The sequence below is a fragment of the Callithrix jacchus genome, chromosome 8 (genome assembly GCF_049354715.1).
Source record: "Callithrix jacchus isolate 240 chromosome 8, calJac240_pri, whole genome shotgun sequence".
In the NCBI taxonomy this organism is placed as follows: Eukaryota; Metazoa; Chordata; class Mammalia; order Primates; family Cebidae; genus Callithrix; species Callithrix jacchus.
This window is the reverse complement of record NC_133509.1, coordinates 116,281,345-116,301,240: the sequence shown is the minus strand read 5'-3', so window position 1 is coordinate 116,301,240 and position 19,896 is coordinate 116,281,345. Positions and strand designations below refer to the sequence as shown.

The 19,896-nt window shown below is 42.6% G+C and overlaps 1 protein-coding gene across 18 annotated transcripts in view; it reads left to right on the top strand.

Moving 5' to 3' along the window:
• Nucleotides 1-19,896, top strand: part of STON2 (stonin 2) — a 189,125-nt gene that overhangs the window by 108,877 nt on the left and 60,352 nt on the right. For 9 of the 18 annotated variants that reach the window (XM_078335554.1, XM_078335553.1, XM_017977268.4 and 6 more), the window contains one exon: nucleotides 19,025-19,195. The exons of the other annotated variants lie outside the window; for them this stretch is intronic. In XM_078335554.1, coding sequence (XP_078191680.1) covers nucleotides 19,025-19,195 — 171 coding nt within the window. The remainder of the gene's footprint in view (nucleotides 1-19,024; nucleotides 19,196-19,896) is intronic. 18 annotated transcript variants of the gene reach the window in all.

Genomic DNA, 19,896 nt, shown 5'->3' with positions numbered 1-19,896 from the left:
TCTTGTATCAACAAGCATCATCCCAGTGAGTGCTTTTCAGATCACATCATATAGAAGAGAGTTGCTGGACTAAGAGTGAGGTCTTTCTGACTTGGAACAAAAGTCACCTGATGCACACTAGCAGTGAAACTGTGAACCTGGCCTGAGAAAATCAGATACAGACATTGGTAATAGCAATTATGATCATTATCTTGTATGTGAAAAGTACATCTGTTTTCAAAAGCTTTCACATACATGATTTTATTCATCTGTTATTACAGCCTGTGAGGTAAGCAGAAAAATGTTCTTCCTTTTTACAGAGGAGACTAGGGCTTATTAAGTTTCAGTGATTTGCCTGCTGTTCTGCTACTGGTATTAATATTGGTGCTAAGAATATTAATATACCAATTGTTAACATATTAACATGTATTATATAACGTTCCGTTAGTTATATGTTATATAATGTGCTATATATTGATATATATGAATAGTAGTTAGATAATTGATATAATGTCCTTGTCCAGGAGGCTAACTGCTGTCACAACTCCAAGATTTCAGTGACTCAGCGTAATTCATTTTTTCATTCAAGCCACCATTAGTGTGAGTTGGTGTCCACGTGCAGTGCTCCAGAGTTCAGGAACCCAGGCTACTCTATGTCCTCAGAGTCATCTAGGTGGCAGGTGGGACATGGAAGTGCACACTCTATTGGCCAGAACTCAGGGCCTGGCCACGGCTTACCACCAGGGGCACTAGAAAATGTGTTCCAGCTCTGTGCCCTGAAAAAACACAAATATTCATAAGACATCTGTGTCCCAAAAGCTAGGGCAATCTGTAGTGCTTATCTCCCCTGGTTTTAGGGGCACTGTTTAAGATCTATAGAGCCACTGTGTTTTTCTTCACCTTTCAAGAATGCAGTTTGATGAATTTTGACAGATGTACCCACCTGTGAAGTCATCACCATAATCAAGATAATGAATGTATCCATTAGCCCCTATAGTTCCTTGTGTGCATTTACAATCACTTCCCTTCTGTCCCCCACCCCACCTCTGAGCACCCACACCCACTACTCTGCTTTCTGTCACCACAAATTAGTTTGCATTTTTAAGAATTTTGTAGAAATGGAATCATAGAGTAGGTTCACTAATTTGCCTGGCTTCTTTTACTCAGCTTATTTTGAGAGTCATCTATATTGTTATGGGTACCAATAATCAATTATTTTCTATTGATGAGTAGTATTCCATCATATTGTTATAGCGTAATGCTTTATGTTGTTTTTTAAAAAATCAAGGTCAGGTGCAGTAGCTCACGCCTATAATCCCAGCACTTTTGGAGGCCGAGGCGGGTGGATCATGAGGTCAAGAGATCAAGACCATCCTGGTCAACATGGTGAAACCCTGTCTCTACTAAAAATACAAAAAATTAGCTGGGCATGGTGGTATGTGCCTGTAGTCCCGGCTACTTGGGAGGCTGAGGCAGGAGAATTGCTTGAACCCAGGAGGCAGAGGTTGCGGTGAGCCGAGATCACACCACTGTACTCCAGCCTGGGTAACAAGAGCAAAACTCGGTCTTAAAAAAAAAAAAAATCAAATGCAACTCTTTAGTGTTTGAGAGGCAAGAAAGTCAGTCTTTCTTGATACTTTACCTTACAGTCTGAAAAAGCTAAAAATTTAACCCAGCTTTCTTTGGCTGGTACATGACCCTGCTCACAAGAAAAGGAAGATTATGCTGTTCTTGGCTCTGAACTTCAAAGTGGGTAGGCTGTTAATCAAGTGGGCTGGCTGCCTGATAGAGACCTAGCACTGTACCTCAGGGCCTTGGGAATATGGAAGAAACAAGATGGCTCTTCCCCACAGTGATGGTTGGAAGTCTGCACTGTCTTTGCTGGTCGCCTGCTCCTGAGCTGCCATCCACCTTGTGTGCCAGGTTAATCCCAGAGCAGCACAGCTCTGCCTCTGTGCCTCCTGCATTTACAAACCTTCAATGATTTTCCCTGCTTAAACCCTGACTTCTTTAGCCTGACATCCCTAACTCACTTTGGGTTTTAACCTTTCCCAGCCTCAGTTTGCCATCTATTGCACCGGGGATGTTTTAGGATAGCTGTGTTTATTGAATGAAGTAAGACAAAGAACCTAGGTAGGTGCCTCTTAGATAATACATTTTCAAAAATTAAGGTTTCCTTTTCTCCTGCCCTTTCTGGCTTCTCTCCAGTTTTTCTGCCTGATTGGCCACCACTTCCCTCTATCAAATGTCCTTGTCATCCAAACCAAAGTCTTTGCTCCCTGCTGATACTCTTTGCTTTCCTCCTTTGGGCTTGGTTTACAGTGTTCCTTTGCTATGGAACCAAATGCTGCATTTCTGTCCAGGTTCAGCTCAAATACCGGCACCTCTAGGAAGCTTTCTTTGATTCCTTATTATGCCTTCCATTAAGGATAGAAAAGGCCAAAGTATTTCTCCCACTCTTATTCTCAATACAGAATGTTTTACCTTTGGTCACCAATATATGTGAGGATTGCTTCCCACTAACAACCAGTTCTCCAGCAGACACCAGTGGAATGTTCTAAAATTTAACTCAATTCTGACACTGTCTACCTGGACATAATGTCAGACCCTGCAGGCTAAGGTCTCAGTCCATAGACTGTCCCACACTTAAGATACCAGTTGCTTGTAGTAGGTTGTCATGTATACTTCTGATCGACCAGCTATAAATCTAGAATTCTCATGACTCCCTCCTTAAGTTTAATTTGCTAGAGCAGCTCACAGAACTCAGAAAAACACCGTGCTTATATTTACTGGTTTCTTATTTAAAGGATAACAGCAGAGACACACAGAGCAAGACATATGGAAAGGGGAACAGAGCTCTCTGACATCCACATGTGTCCACCTACCTGGAAGCTCCCTCAACCCTGTCCTTTTGGTTTTCTATGGAGGCTTTATTACGTAGGCATGATTGATTACATCATCGGCCATTGATTGGTGATCAACACAACCTTCAGCTCCTCTCCCTTTCCTAGGTTGGGAAGAACACAGAAAGTTCCAATCCTCTAATCACATGGTTGGTTCCCCTGGCAACCAGCCCCTTTCCTGACGTTGTTCAGAAGCCCACCAAGAGTTGCCTCATTAGGACATAAGATGCTCCTTTCACCCAGAAATCCCAGAGCTACCACTCTGTAGCTCTCCCATCCCTCTTAGGATGTCTATGTTAAGAACCAAAGTCAACAACCAAATATTAGAACAGAAGATTCTCCTATCCCCTCTGTCTGCAGGGGATTTAGGAGTTCTGTCTTAGGAACCTGGGGCAGAAACCAAATATATTTTTCTTTTTCTTTTTATCTTCTTTTTTTAATCTTGTTTTTTTTTTTTTTAATTTATGGTGGGGTATCACCATGTTGCCCAGATTGTTCTCAAACTCCTGGGCTCAAGTGATCCTCTCATCTCAGCCTCCCTAGTAGCTGGGATTGCAGGCATGTGCTACTGTACCTAACTTATATTACATATTATATCATAAGGTGGCGGTGGCCCCATACATACAGCGACACCCCAAGGTAGGACTGACTTCTTTGCTATCTCAGCAGCTGCACTATGTCAGTCACCACTTCCTGCATTCTCATGTTCACACTTACTGTTGTCTTAGGCTTTTTCTCTTGCTACTCCCTCCATCCGGAAGGTCGTTCTTCAAGACCTTCATACGGCTCACTTCCTCACTCCATTCATGTCTCTGTTCAATTGTCACCTCCTCATACTGACCTTCTACGACCCCCTCATCTAAAACAGGGTCTCCTGTGCCATCTTCATTCCCTACCTCTTTACTCTCCTTTGTCTTCCTCCATTGCACTTAACCCCACCTGAAATCATTTGCCTGTTTTGGATTGTCCTTTGTGCCCACGTGAACTTCATGTACATAGGGACTTTCTGTTGTTATTGGTGTATCACCAGTGCCTGACACATAGTAGATGCTCAATAATTATTTGCTGAACAGGTGAATTTATTACCACATCATACTGTAATCTATGTCAGGTGTGCCTGGAGGCTAAGAGCAATTTCAATGTCTGATTCATCATTAGATCACCTCCAGCACATTATCCATCATAGTATACAGTAAATATTTACTGACTGAAAGACAAAGGTCAGTGTGAAGAATGAATTTCCCAGGGTCCATGTGACCTGACTTCTGTTTTAATCAGAGGTTGTTGAGCACCTACCATTTGTCAGGCACTGCCAGACACTTTCGTATACATTGTCTTCTCTAAAGCTCACAGAGATTTTCTCACCCTGAAATGTAATACTACAGTTAGAACCTTGGGACTAAGACTAAGAACCTGTGAAAAGTTCTGCAACTTCCCCAACAGCTACCTCCTCTCCTGTCACTGCTGTATCTCCCACCCTCTTCTCTACCCATGGTCGTCCTCATCCCTGGTCCTGCTGATCACTCACCTGAGGTTAAAGCCTATCTTTCCAGCATCTTTGACTTTCATTCATTCACCCACTAATTCATTCATTCACTCCATCCTGAGCTATCTTGTATCCTTCGAATCCTTGTTGATGATGAGGAAATAGTCCTACCTTTTCTACCTGTACATTGTGCTCCCTAGGATTTCTTAAAGTAGCCTGGCTTCCCTTCTTCTCCTTGTGGCCCTAATTCCCTCAGCCTTGGAAGGACTAGCACAGTCTCCTTTCCCCATGCTTACTTTCACGCCATTGAGCTGCCATCATTCCACATTTTTCCACAAACCGGCAGGGTCCACTTCTACCACCTTCCACACAGGTCATGTACTTTACATTGCCAACTTTGGCCCTTCGCCTAAGTATTTTCCAAAGCCATCTCCCCCTTAGTTATAATACTTCTGAGTTATAGTATAGTGGAATAAGCACTGGAGTAGGAATCGGAAGAGCTCACTTGGAGGTCTCACTCTCCCACTTAGCAGCCATAAGACCTTGGGAAATCACTTAATCCCTCTAAGCCTTAGTTTCTTCCTGGAATGTGGTAATAAGGATACCCACCCTACCTAACCACTTCTAAGAGTTTATTGAGGAATGAAATGAGGTAGGCAGTGGCAAGTTAACTTATAAATTATGACTGTTACATAGATGGCAGGTATAATTGAAATTACCCATTGTCAGCTATTCATGGCATGCCAAACTTTGGATATCATTTCACTTGAAATGTCTTTCTTTGTAATCTCATGGCATCACTTGCCTTCTGACTCAGCCTCAGCCTCAAGGACAGCTTTTTCTTTAGTCCTTGTATGAATAGCTTTAAAATTCTGATTCCTTAACTGTCCGCCATACCCCTTTGGTCATTTCTCAATCCTGAGTAGCCCCCACCAGACACTCATAACCTTTGTGCTGCTGAGCTCTACGAAACCCACAAAGTCTTGAATTGTTCTTGTTGCCTTTTCAGCTACCTCCTCTTAATATTGTGTGTACATCTGTCTCTCTCTCTCCCATTCCTAAATCTCACTCCCCTAAATATGCTCCATTAATTCTTACTCTTAACAAAATATATTTTTTTGGTTGTGCTTTCACTCATTTTGATATTTTTGAATGACTTTCTTCAGTTAGGTTTCAAGTCCAAGTGTACATTTTGGCAGGACTGACTCCTTTATAAATCTAAGAATATTATTTTTGAAAAGTAGGGAATCTATAGTGATACTCTGAAATCTGAGTCTTCTTCCAACTCATGTCTTTGTCTCTCCCTTCAACTCTTTCCTCTGACTCCCTCGTAGGCGCGTGACTCTTCCTGCGGCAGGGTATCTGACAGTGCGTCTGTGTCCCCAGAAGCAAAAGAAAAAAACTCTTGAGAGACGAGCCCTGTATATTCTCACCCAGCAGCTTCCTTTCCTGTTGAATGCATCTCTTCAGACCATCCTTGCATATTTCATTAGATGGAAATGACAGAAAGTGTTTGGGGTGGGGAAGCATATACTTGGTCACTTTTCAGAGGGTCATGATTGAGATACATTGAGACTTCTTCTCCACCTTTTCTTCTTTCTTCTAGTTCTTTCTTATGTTTTCTTCTTCCCATTACTGCAGAGTTAGTTCTCAAATAGTGTCTTTGAGACTGTCACTAGTCAGTCTTTAAATAAAGAATGGGTCACTATTTTTATTGCTCACTCTTGTATTTAAAATTGGTAGACCAGGTGTGGTGATTCACACCTATAATTCCAGCAGTGTGAGAGGCTGAGGCAGGTGGATCACTTGAGCCCAGGAGTTTGAGACCAGCCTGGGCAACATGGCAAAACCTGTACCCCCAAAAAATGCAAAAAAAAAAAAAAAAAAAAAAAAGGCCAGACATGGCAGAGTGCACCTGTAGTCTCAGCTACTTGGGAGGCTGAGGTGGGAGGATTGCTTGAGCCTGGGAGATGCAGGTTGCAGTGAGCTGCAATCATACCACTGCATTCCAGCCTAGATGACAGAATGAGACTCAATCTCTAAATCAATCAATCAATCAATAAAATTGGTAGCAAGTCATTGGTCCAAAGAGCAGCCAGCTCCCTGTTATGGCACACCAGACTGCAACAGAACATTTCTGTTTCCCAGTCTTCCTTCTGCCCCATTTCTGCCTTAGACTTGCCAGTAGTTTTCTGCTCAGCTTCACTTGGGGAAGTAACAACAGCCAATGTGCTTCATCCCCTACAAAAGGACATGTCCCACTTTCTTTCTAGGTGCCCAGAAAGGGCATTTTGGAGACAGTTGGCTAAAAGGAACTAGAAGTAGAAAGAGAGAAAGATATGAATAACTTGCTTGAGGCCTAGAAGTCTAGTTCTTCGCCCTCAGCATAATAATAGGGGATTGCTGTCACTGTTTTAGAGGTTCTAGAAGATTGGTCAAACTTTTAATGATTCAAGGCTGGATGATGAACGGAATACATTACCTACTTCCTCTGTGTTGTAAACTCCATTGTATGTGATGGAACTTGTATTGCATCCTAATACTTAAGAGAATGAAGTGAAGGGAAAAAGTAGTTGAGGAAGACAAAATGAGCAGTCTTTCAACAAATCTAATTTTCACTTCTTTATAGATGCTCCTTGCACTCAGCACTTCTGACAGAGAGGATTTGGCCAACTAGCTGTCCCCTGGAGGTGGCACAGTGACTTAGAGAAGGCTGGTTTAATGGAATCTTACCTGGCCTTTCAGCATCAGAATCACTTCTGGTCTTACTGCCATTCTTGAACCTCACCTCCATTCTCATTGGGTTTGCTTAAGAACAGTGCAAGCAGGCCGGGTACAGTGGCTCATGCCTGTAATCCCAGCACTTTTGGAGGCTGAGGCAGGTGGATCACAAGGTTTGAGACCAGCCTAGCCAATATGGTGAAACCCCACCTCTACTAAAAATACAAAAATTAGCTGGGTATGGTGGCCGGTCCCTGTAGTCCCAGCTACTTGGGAGGCTGAGGCAGGAGAATTGCTTGAACCCAGCAGGCATAGGTTGCAGTGAGCCGAGATCACGCCATTCAACCTCCAGCCTGGGCAACAGAGCGAGACTTTGTCTCCAAAAAAAAAAGAGCAGTGCAAGCTGCAGGTGCTGTGTAGCATCTGCCTCAGGGGTGAGTCTCTTGGCTTTCGAGCAGAAATCTTGGTAAACACATGTATTTAACCACCTGCCTCTAAGAAGAAATGGAGGCAGTTTCAGAACAGGTGTACAAATCTAAATGTCATGACAAGCTGATTGCCCTTCTGCTTCTTGGAACGCAAGAACAGAATGAGGCAAGTCGGGGGGACTGCAGAAGTCGGTGTTGGTTTCGGCCAAAAGAAATGAAGTGTTTAGCAGTGAGCTGGAGATGGGATCACAGCGGAAGGGGTAAAGGTGTTGCAATGATATTATCTGTGGCCATTGTGGATTTTTCATAAGAAGATTAATAAACTAAAAACTTTCTTGTGAAAAAAAGCTCATAGAATAATGACTGATAAAATAAATATGCTTAACAGATGGATGTCAGCTCTTCAAATAATTTATTGTTGTTAGTATTATAGTTATTATGACCGTGTCTTGGATCCATAAAGAACAAATCTGATCTTGTTTTTTCGTATGACAACTTCTTCCTTGTTTGAAAAGTGCTGAACATCCTCAGTCTCAGAAAGTCTGCTTGTCAACTTAGTCCTACAAAAATGGCAAAAAGTTGCAGAAGATGACAGTAAGTTCAAGGCCCTGAGGTGGGTTTAGTCTATTCAAGCCTATGTGGGGAACGGAATGGTAAGGTATTTTTAATATCTGAGTAGTGATGCCGTCTTCCCCGGAATGTCTGTCTGCAAAAGAGAGGTTTTTAAAGAATAGAAGTAAAATAAGTCTGGGGAAAAAAAATGGTTGGGTTTTTCTTTGCTGGTTCAAACGTAATGCTTGCTTTATGATGCATATACAATTTTACTTCTTTGTGTGTCATTTATGTGATAAAATCTTAGACATTTTAAAATGTGAATGTGACTTTTTTCAGAATCATCCCAAACATACAAAGCAAGCCGGATAGCCTCATTAGCTAATAGATGGTATTGGGTGAATATTCTCATAACTTTCAGAGGCCAAGAAGATCCTGCCCGAATAGTGCCCATGTGTGGCAGCGAGCGGCTCAGGAAGGGCCACAGGTTCTGCAGACCTTCCCACCGCTCCCCAGCCTTGGAGGAAGAACTTCTGCAGGAATGTGGTTTCTGCAGGCCCAGGGGCTAGGAGAGAAATCCAGTTGCCTACTCTAAGGGGGTTATAACCCCATAAATACGTTTATGACCCATTTTATTGCTGACTTCTGGCTTTAAAGGAGGATTCACTGTTCTGTTTGAGAATAAAAATCAGTTTCTCTTGGACAATCATGCAGTCATGTGTTCTTGGGAAGAGGACACATCAAATCTTCGTTAAACTGTTGAGGAATGAGGGAGAGCAGGGCTTCCTCTGGCCCTCCCCTCAGTGGCTGGCAGCAGTTAGGCTAGGATGTGTGGGCTCTTCAGAGCCTTTTGTTGGGTTTCTATGGCTCTAACCTCAATTAGCCGATCTGCATGGAGAGGAGGGACAATGCAGCTTTTAACCCAAGTTCAATGGCTTCAACGTCTCTTTTTTTTTTTTGTCCCCCCTCTATCGCCAGCTGGATTTAGCCCTAGAGGCCATCTTTGTGAAGTGATTTCAGGGTTGCCAGTGAAAGTTCATTGTTTATATTGGTGGGCAGTGGATGAAGCTATGGGAGGGAAATGTCTAGGGTCTAAGAACTTTGCCTGATATTAGTTCTGTGGCTTTGTCCCCTCTTTCCCAATAATATTGAACTGTGGCCATGCAGAATTCTATGCTGGAGTTACTGACACACCAGATCCAGTCCTGGCTCTGCCTTTTCTAATCAGTTTTCCAGCCAGTGAAACGGGGTTGGTACAACTCTGTAGAACCTCTGAGTAGAAGCATTAAAAGAGCAAATGGAGGCCGGGTCCAGTTGCTCAAGCCTGTAATCCAAGCACTTTGGGAGGCTGAGGTGGGTGGATCACAAGGTCAGGAGTTCAAGACCAGCCTGGCCAAGATAGTGAAACCCTGTCTCTACTAAAAATACAAAAAGTAGCTGAGTGTGGTGTTGCACACCTGTAGTCCCAGCTGCTCGGGAGGCTGAGGCAGGAGAATCACTTGAACTCAGGAGGTGGAAGTTGCAGTGAGCCGAGATCGTGCCATTGCATCTAGCCTGGGTGACAGAGCAAGACTCTGTCTAAACAAACAAACAAAACAGCAAATGTAAAGAAATTAGCACAGTGTCTGGTGCATAATACTCCTATGCACATTTCCAAAGACACATGGAACTAAAGTCTCTTTCTTGCTTCCAGCAAGTATCCAAAGCATCTGTGGCAGTCATAAAGAGAGAATACATTCTAGCAGTCACTGAGAAAGGCTGGCTTTTTATCTCAGGAAGAGAAAAGCTTAAATTGCTTTAGCCTTGAGGTATGTCGACATGCCGCTGCCCGTGCACACACAAGCCTGCACACAGACACACACTGGTTCCTCAGGTGCTTTTGACCCATAGCTGGATCGCTGAGTGTCACCTGCATGTTTTGCCCTGTGGCCTTGGTGGTTCCATATCAGATGAACCAATAGGAAATGATTTAGCAGACCCCAAATGTGAGCACAACTCTTAGTCATAGTTTCTTCTGCTTCCTTCTTCGCACCAACGTAATCACTAAGCAGCTTGTTACAGCTTGTTCTCCAGAAAGGTAGAGAGAAGTCTATGGCATAGTCCTGCCTGGAAGGCCAGCTAATTTTTGGGCATGCAGGACTTTTGAGTAGGTGCTGACAGATGGTGTGAAAGGAGGTAATTTTTGCCCTGAAGGAGCTAAGCTAGGAAAATAAAACGAGCACCCCTGCAATAATTAGCCGCCAATTAAGTGCTAAATCATGTGCTACTGACGTGCAGTGGGGGTGAGGGGAAATTTGAGGGTGGACACTGGCTCCTTGGTGCTTTGGCAAGATTCAGCTGTGCCTGGCTGAACAATTGAGCAATGTTGTAAAAATTACATTTTTAAATCAATATGTGTGACAGCTTTTCCCACTTCTTTTTAAAAATACTAGATCAGAATTTTAATTTTAATGCATTTTATTGTAAAACATTACTATAACATAAACAAAATTTTAAGAAAGAAAAAAAAAGACACCATCTCTAAATCCCACAGTCCCTAACAGTTATTTAACAAAGACCATCACTCAGTCTCTAGAGTGTCCAGCTCAGTGCCTGGCACATTTGTGAGTGGCCACCATGACTATTCACCGTTACAAGTGTCCAGATATGGCTTTGTAAAGGGTGCCAAAGCAGCACCTCTCCCATGCCAGGTTCTCCACTGCATTATTGCATTGAATTCTTCTCACAGTGCCGAGATGAGGTGGAGGTATGCTGAGGCCTGGCATGGTTGAGTAACCAGGGAAGGGCTAAGTAGCATCCCACGTCAGTGTGTAGATGTTTTTATTAGTTTGGAGAGCCTCCCTGAGATACAACAGCATTGAGAGATGGATGCCTAGGATAAAGTGCTTCTCCCCCAGCACTGGGTGGTGTTAATATTCCCCCTTTCCTTCCTGCGGAGGAAGACAGAAGCTGCCTTACCTACAAAGAGCATTTTCCTTCCCAACGTATCAGTGCCAACAAGTCCTGTGGCTTCTGGCCACCTGCTTTTCAGGTAAAGCAGGCTTACCTGTTGGTACTTGTGCAGCTTTGAAGAGTCGGCTGTGGGCCCAGCTGGTCTAAGACAAAGCTGACTCAGGTGCTCCTGTCTAGGATTTCCCTCACCCACTTCTCTCGCTTTCCTGCAAAACAGTTTCAGCTACGTGTAGGCTGGTTGATCCATACTTTTGGTCTGAGTTCACTGGATGTTTTCATTTCCTATGGCTGCTGTAACAAATTACCACAAACTGGGTGGCTGAAAACAACAGAAATGTATTCTCACAGTCTTGGAGGCTAGAAATCCAAAGTCAACATGTCGGCAGGGTTTCTGCTAGTTGCTAGCAGTCCTTGGATTGCCTTGGCTTGTGGCAGCATAACTCCAGTCTCTGTCTCCATCTTCTCATGACGTTTTCCCCTGTATCTTTGTGTCTCTCTTTTTTTTTTTTTTTTTTTTTGAGATGGAGTTTCACTCTTGTTACCCAGGCTGTAGTGCACGATCTCGGCTCACCGCAGCCTCCACCTCCTGGGTTCAGGCAATTCTCCTGCCTCAGCCTCCTGAGTAGCTGGGATTATAGGCACGCGCCACCACGCCCAGCTAATTTTTTGTATTTTTAGTAGAGACGGGGTTTCACCAGGTTGACCAGAATGGTCTCAATCTCTTGACCTCGTGATCCACCCACCTTGGCCTCCCAAAGTGCTGAGATTACAGGCGTGAGCCCGCACCCGGCCGTGTCTCTTCTTATAATGACACCAGTGACTGGATTTAGGGTTCACCCTAATCCATTTGTCTTAATTTGATTACATCTGTAAGCACCCTATTTCCAAATAAAGTCACATTCATAGTTTCTGAGGATTAGGACTTCGACATCTTAGTCTATTTTTGTGTTGCCCTAGACGGATACCTGAGACTGTAGTTAATAAGAAAAAGATATTTGGCTCATGGTTCTTTAGGCTTTACAAGAAGCATGGCACTGGCTTCTGCATCTGTTGAGGGCCTCAGGCTTCATCTACTTATGCTGAGAGGCACAAGGGGAGCTGGCATGTGCAGAAGTCAAATGGCCAGAGAGGCAGTGAGAGAGGAGGTACTGGGCTCCTTTTGACTTTCTATTACTTCACTTGGAACTAATAGAATAAAAACTCATTTGCCCCCTTGCCTTCCCAGGGAGGGCACTGATCTATTCATGAGGCATCCACCCCTTTACCCATACATCGCCCATTAGGCACCCCTCGTCAACATTGGGGATCCAATTTCATTATGAGATCTGAAGAGGACAAACATCCAAACTGTAGCAGACATCAGCCTATCTTTCGAGGGACACAGTTTAACTCAGTACATGGAATGAGCCCTCAAAGCACCTCAGGTCAAGGCAAGGTGATAGCAATGCTGGGACTTCTTTTTGGAGAAAATTGATGTCTGCTTACATCTCTGACAATACAGTTGAGTTGATTCTGCTCCTCAACCCTGGGTTACCAATAGTACTTATTTTCAAAATAGCTGACTGGGATAATTGAACCTGGTAGCAAATCATGCCCTTATTCATTCCTACAACCAATTAAATGTAGGTCCATGAATAGAGATTTTGTTCTGTTCACTTCTATATTCCCAGCATCTTGACCTATTAAAGCCACCATCAGCTTGAGACAAAGTAAAGCCAATCATCCCTTAGTTATTCACTTGATATTGATTGAGCAGCTGCCGTTTGCCAGGCAGTGTGCTTGGTATGGGGGAGACAGTGAGGAAACTAGCGGTGACTACAACTTTGTTGAGTATCTACTATTTGTCAGACACTGAAACATACTCTTTGCATATTTTATCATAAATTCGCATAAAAGCTATAAGGTAGCCTTTATTATCTCCATTTATAGATGAAAAAACTGAGGGTAGGAAAATGAAAAGCCTTGATCAAAGTCATAGAGCTCACAAGTGGCAAAATTAGGTTTGAACTTGAATGGTGTGCTGTGGACCAGTCCTTCACCACTCTTTGACTGAGGTTTCTGAATGATGTTTTCCAGTTGTTGTTGTTTTACAGAAATCTGAGTAGTTTTTGATTAAACCAAATAATCTTCTCAGTAAAATAGATTTTAATGAAATATGTAGGTGGAAAAAACATACATTGTCTAGCATAACATGTCATGGCCAAAAACAGAAGTGGGGAATATATGCTTTCATTTTAGATAAGTATAAACCTTGAATACTAATAGCATCTCAGTTAATAAATGAGGAAGAAATGGAAGAAAATCAGTTTCAATCCCTAGGAAATAAAGCCAAAGCATTGATCCTCAATGGCTGCTAAGTGCACAAATACCAGAACTTACCAAATGCCACTTGCCTCTTGCTGGAAGTACCTAAGACTGCCTTTCAAGTAGCTACTCTGTCTGAAAATCAAATCTAAATGTGATCAAGCTTCTAAATCTAACTGTAAATTCCAAAGGGAGAGGAACATGTTAAATCATACCATGATCAGAATGTAGATTGTGGAACATTTTCTGGCACAGAACCAGGTTCTTCACCAAATCCATTGCAAGGAAAAAAATAAAGATGGAAAAAGAACGCTTGGATGAAATGACAGCACCTATCAAACAATTGCAATATCAACTAGAACAAAGGATAAAAAAAAAATCTTTGCGATATTTAGAGGAATTTAATACTGTCTGGATATTGGATAATGTTAAATAATTATAATTCATATTTTATTTTAAGATGGAGTCTTGCTCTGTTGCCTAGGCTGGAGTGCAGTGGTTCGATCTTGGCTGACTGCAACCTCCACCTCTGGGGTTCAAGCGATTCTCGGACCTCAGCCTCCTGAGTAGCTGGGATTATAGGCACATGCTATTACGCCTGGCTAATTTTTGTATTTTTAGTAGAGATGGGGCTTCACCATGTTGGCAGGGCTGGTTTTGAACTCCTAACCTTAGGTGATCCACCAGCCTCAGCCTCCCAAACTGCTGGAATAACAGGCATGCCCAGCTGTCACATTTTAGGTGTAATATTTTGATTGCATTTAAAAACAGAATTCTTATATTTTAGAGATATGTACAGAAATGTTTATGGATAAAGTGATATGATATTGGGAATCTGCTTCAAAATAATCCAGAGTGGATAGCGGTATTGATGAAACAAGTGTTTAATGAATTGATAATTGTTGAAGCTAGTGAGCCTGAAGTGAGGCATTTGCTACTCCTTTCTCTCCATTGTCATGTATGTTTGAAATTTTCCATAATGATTTTAAAAATAGTTTTGTAAATATGCTAAGAGGAAGTAGTTCAGAAGGTCTGGTAAGGCAAGAGGAATGAAGGAAAAGGTTAGCGTCCATGGGAGAATAAGCTAATCCCATTTTCTCCTGCAATTTAGTAGCATGATGGACCGGCTCTGGGAGCAGCAGCTGAGTCAATAATGTGCTGGGGAATCCAGAACAACAGAAACAACTTGGTTCTTCTCTTAAAGCAATTATCACGCCCACTGCCACCACATTCAGAGAGCCAGAAGCAGTGAGGGTTACAACCTGACATCTGTGTGGTACTTTGCAGTTTACAGAATGTCTTACATCTTTCAGTTAATCTTCAATCACAGCCTTATGAGGAAGTGGATATTATCCTCACTCAAGAGACCAGGAATCTGGAACTCTGACCTTTGACTTGACCAGAGCATATGTGGTGGAAGTGGGGTTCAGACTCTGTCTTCAACACCATTGTGCATTGCTGTTTTTTCCCTATTACTGGCTGTAGAGCACCTGAAGCAAGCACGTGCGTCTTTTACATGTGTGTATTTCAGAGCAGGACAGTGATATGTAGTCATGCTGTAGACTTCTGTTTGGATGGACATCATTTTTTTTTTTTTAATTTAAGATGGGGTTTCACCATGATGACCAGGCTGGTTTTGAACTCCTGACCTCAAAAATAAAAAAAGCTGAGCTCAGTGGCTCACGCCTGTAATCTAAGCACTTTGGGACGCTGAGGCAGGTGGATCACCTGAAGTCAGGAGTTTGAGACCAGCCTGGCCAACATGGTGAAACCCCATCTCTACAAAAAATACGAAAAAATTAGCCAGGTGTGGTGGTGGGTGCTTGTAATCCCAGCTACTCTGGAAGCTAAGGCAGGAGAATTGCTAGAACCCAGGAGATAGAGGTTGCAGTGAGCCAAGATCATGCCATTACACTCCAGCCTGGGCAACAAGAGTGAAACTCCCTCTCAAGAAAAGGGAAGGGAAGGGATGGAAAGGGAAGAGAAGGGAGGGGAGGGCTGAGGTGAGGAGGGGAGGGGAGGGGAGGAGAGACATGTAAGTGGTGAGTCCATTGGACAGGATGATTACGCTAAATTAGAGGGCAGGATGGGGAAAACAGCTAAATAACAGGCCCCTACCATACTCTAGGTACTGTGCTGAAAGTTATAGTCAAATACTGAGATGAGAGCCAGAGCTGGAAGGGGGAAGAAATTAGTTTCTCTGTCACTTTTTTTTTAACCTTGAGAGTAAAACGCATAGTATCTATTCAATTGTAATCATGTTTAAAGAGAGTTTAAAGAATAAAAAAGAATTGGCAAGAGGGCAGGAGGATTAGGTCAAACTTTGCACCCCAAATCAAGCTAAGGTCCCAAGTAATGTCTCAAACTGTGAAGATGCTTCTGCAACTGTGTTAGAAGGGATAAAACCTATGGACTGATGTTGAAAGCCTCTGGTTTATATAGATAAATATATTGAGAAAATAGGAAAGTACTGGCCAGGCATGGTGGCTCACGCCTGTAATCCCAGCACTTTGGGAGGCTGAGGCAGGCAGATCACAAGGTCAGGAGATTGAGAGCATCCTCGCTGACATGGTGAAACCCTGTCTCTACGAAAAATCCAAAAAAATAGCTGGGCGTGGTGGTGCAAGTCTGTAGTCCCAGCTACTCAGGAGGCTGAGGCAGGAGAATCACTTGAATCCAGGAGGCAGAGGTTGCAGTGAGCTGAGATCACACCATGGTACTCCAGCCTGGGCAACAGAGCAAGACTTCATATAAAAACAAAAGAAATAAAAGAAAATTGGAAAGTATTGATTCACATTATCCCTAGGCAGCTTTTCTTCTTCTTCTTCTTCTTTTCTTCTTTTTTTTTTTTTTGAGACGGAGTTTCGCTCTCGTTACCCAGGCTGGAGTGCAATGGCGTGATCTCACCGCAACCTCTTCCTTCCTGGGATCAGGCAATTCTCCTGCCTCAGCCTTCTGAGTAGCTGGGATTACAGGCACGTGCCACCATGCCCAGCTAATTTTTTGTATTTTTAGTAGAGACGGGGTTTCACCATGTTGACCAGGGTGGTCTCGATCTCTTGACCTCGTGATCCACCCGCCTCTGCCTCCCAAAGTGCTGGGATTACAGGCATGAGCCACCGCGCCCGGCCCTAGACAGCTTTTCTAAGAAATGAGTCAGTCAAATCATTCCTCAAATGACCTTTTAATTTTACGGAGGCAGGCAGGGGAAGCTATTTCTCGTTAACTAACTTGTATATTAATATTGTGTCAAATTTGTGATACAATATGTTTATATGTATATTATAGAGTATGTTGCAGTTTCCTTGTGTAATACAGGTTTCAAATGTGGGCACATTTTAAAATTGTTTCATTACTGAGACAGTGTAACACGTATGTACTTTTAGAGAAGTTCCACACAATCTTCTGGATATTACTTCCATCATCAGTAAAAAGGAGGGGCTGTATGAGCCAATCTCATAAAATCTGAGTCATGGAACATCGTTTTACTGTTGTACATGATTATGAGATTTATTGTTGTATCTCCTTTTCTTTACAAGATTTTACTGTAAAGATTTGAATTCGTAGGAAGCCAACATGAGGTCTTGGAACAGAACTCGCAATTATATTATTCCTAAGGGAAAATAGGATCTGCTTTATAGTGTGGCATTTAGGAATGCAGTGTGGCAAAAATCAAGGTGGCCAATATCATGTTTGCTTCATTAATAAAACTTCAAGCATTTATTTTGCCCTTCTTGTACACACTCTGAAATGGCTCTCTCAATCTGTAAAATGAGAAGAATAATAGCAACTGATTGCTGGGGTTATTTGGGGTAAGACTTTATTTGGTTAATACATAGAAAGCATTAACAAAAGTGCCTAGCTCAGAGTAAGTGCTGGGTAAGTGTTGGCTAGGGCTGTTGGCATTGTTATTATTGTCATTATTGTTACCGACCCTCATAGCCACCTATGAGGTTGGTCGTAGGGTCCTTCCCATTCTATACCTGAGTGTCAAGTGTGGAAGTTATAGAGCTAGAGCTGAAATGGAAAGTCCAGTTTCTGACACTGAGTCATGAAGCATACTGTGGCCCATGCTGCAGACCCTTCTATAAAGTGGTAATTCAGGATTTTAGATCTAACTTTTACTTTTCTTGACACTAACTTGCCTAAACAATTCTATATGCTGATATGGAAAATCTCAACCGTATCATTAAGTTTTTTTTTAAGTGCCAAATAATACATCATGGGTATCCTTTAATCCCAGTTACGTTGTTTTTAAGAGGTTAGTCATATGCTTTATATAGCTAGACATTTCTGAACCAGATACATAAGAAATTGCTAACAGTGGTTACCTCTCAGGAATGGGACTGATGGTTAAGAATAATAGAGAACTTTTTACTTTTTATTTTATGCTTGTATATACTGTGTGAGATTTTTTATCAGTTCAAAAAAAAAGAAGAAGAAAGAGCAACAACACATCTCTATAATACTGTTTCCCAAACTCAGAAGATCCCTTCCCTCTTCCGGGGATGTAGGTCCTGAACTTAAAGAGTCACACTGTATATTAGCATACGAAAGGCTGTGAGAAGCTACAGCAAAGAAACTATACAGTACATTTTCCACTTTTATTGTACTTATTAAAAAACCCACCGAATTATATTTCACGGTATATTGGTTTTGGGAAAGTTATAAAAATTTAAGGAAAGATACCTAGCCTTAGGTTAGCTGCAAGTGGAAGAAAGGTGAGTGTTGGAGGGGTGACAGGCATGTCTGGCTGTATGGTGGGAGGATACCAGGTCTTAGGTTCAGGCAAACCTGGGTCCAAATCTTGGGTCTCCTGTTTACTAGCTGGCCCAGCATGAACCAAGTTCCCCAACCTTTGGGTCCCAGTGTGCTCATATGTGAAAGTGGAATATCCTCCCTTATAAGTACATTTTCAGGATTAATTGAGGCAAGTACCTGTTCTCTCATCCTCCGTTCCACCTCCCTAGGCTGTATGACTGCCATGCCTTTGTTTACGAACACCCAGGCTTCGTCCCAAACTGACAAATTATCCATTCGTGAAAGCCTTCATGTCAGGATTAATCGGAGGCCAGGCTATCAAATGACAAGTTATTCCATTTACAACGTGAATCCATTTCTAAAATCTTGATTTATAGATACCTACTTCAAAAAAAAAAAAGATACCTACTTCAAGAATGTGCCTCTTGGACAAGGCAAAGTCCATAGGTGCTGGGAGACTGTTGAGAATCCTGTTTCTCTAAAATTCAGTCTAAAAGTTAAACTCTAGAAACTCATTGTTTAAATCACATCCAAGTTTTCTTGCCCCAGGCTCTTCCAGATCCCTGCCCCAGAGTAACCCTTCACTCTCATTTCCGACGCCAGCGTTAACACTCAACACAGTGGAAACAAATTTCAGGGTGAAATGCAAAAGGATGTGTGCTAAAGCATTGCCTTTTCAAAGTAACCTTTGCATTAAGCCCTTAGAATCTAATTACTCAAGTGTTATTTGCCTCCCTAAGTACCCATACCCATGCAGACTGAGCTTAAAGTTCAGGAAGTAATAACAAAAGGAAATCTGAAGGGAGATCTCAGGCTCAGCCTCTGAAGACTCTCCTGTCTGCGCCTGGCCTCTCCCTCCTCCTGGGTGTGTCTGCCCGCCGGAGAAGGCCAGTGAGTAACCTGCACATTTTTTTTTTCATCTTGGCCCTTCCCACCAGACGAGAGGACCGAGTGGCAGACAGGCAGGCAGACGGCAGTGAGTCCTGTTCAAGCATGCTCGGAGCATACCTCCACCCACACCCACCGCCTGGACCCCTCGCCACCCTCTCCCCAGTCCAGGAGGAGCCAGAACCCCTGCGAGGGTCCGGAGGGGGCCTCTGCTCCCAATGGTAAGGGCTGCCAGCAGCAGGACCACTTCATTCATTTTATTTGCTTTGGTGTTGGCTTTTCTTTCTGATTGTGTTTAGATGGCAGAGTGTCTGAGACAATTGAAGGTGTTTTGTTTGGTTAGTTCTCTGTGGTCCCAAGACAAAGAAATGTCTTTTTGCAGCAGGGTTTATTAGAAGTTGTAACCTGATAGCATGGCCTTGGAAGAAAACTTAACATAACTAATTACCTCTTGTTAGTACAACTTAGACTTTTGGCACTGTAGAGAAACAAAACAAAACAAAACAAAACAAAACAAAACAAAAAGCTACATTGCTTACCAAATAGGTTTTGAGGAAGAAAAAGTGTGAAGGATTGTGGGCATTTTAATAGATAGGCACCTCTGTCTAATTGAAATGTGGCTTAAGTGTCACCATAGCTTTGTAATAGACCAAGATGATGTGTTGTCTCACAACAAAACAGAGGAGCTTTATTTAAAGGAGTTCAGCGTTGAGCGAAAGATGCAAGGTGGGGTTTGAGGAAAAGAGTTAAAAGGTAAGTCCAATTAAATATTTGTGAACATGACGTTATTGAATTAAATCTGTGCTGCTGTGGGAAAAAAAGGTCTGATGTTCAATGTGGAATTTGTGTCGCATTTAAGAGGGAAAACTGAGATCTTTGTATAGTGTGTTGAGAATTCTTTGAGAGAATGGTCTGGAGGCAA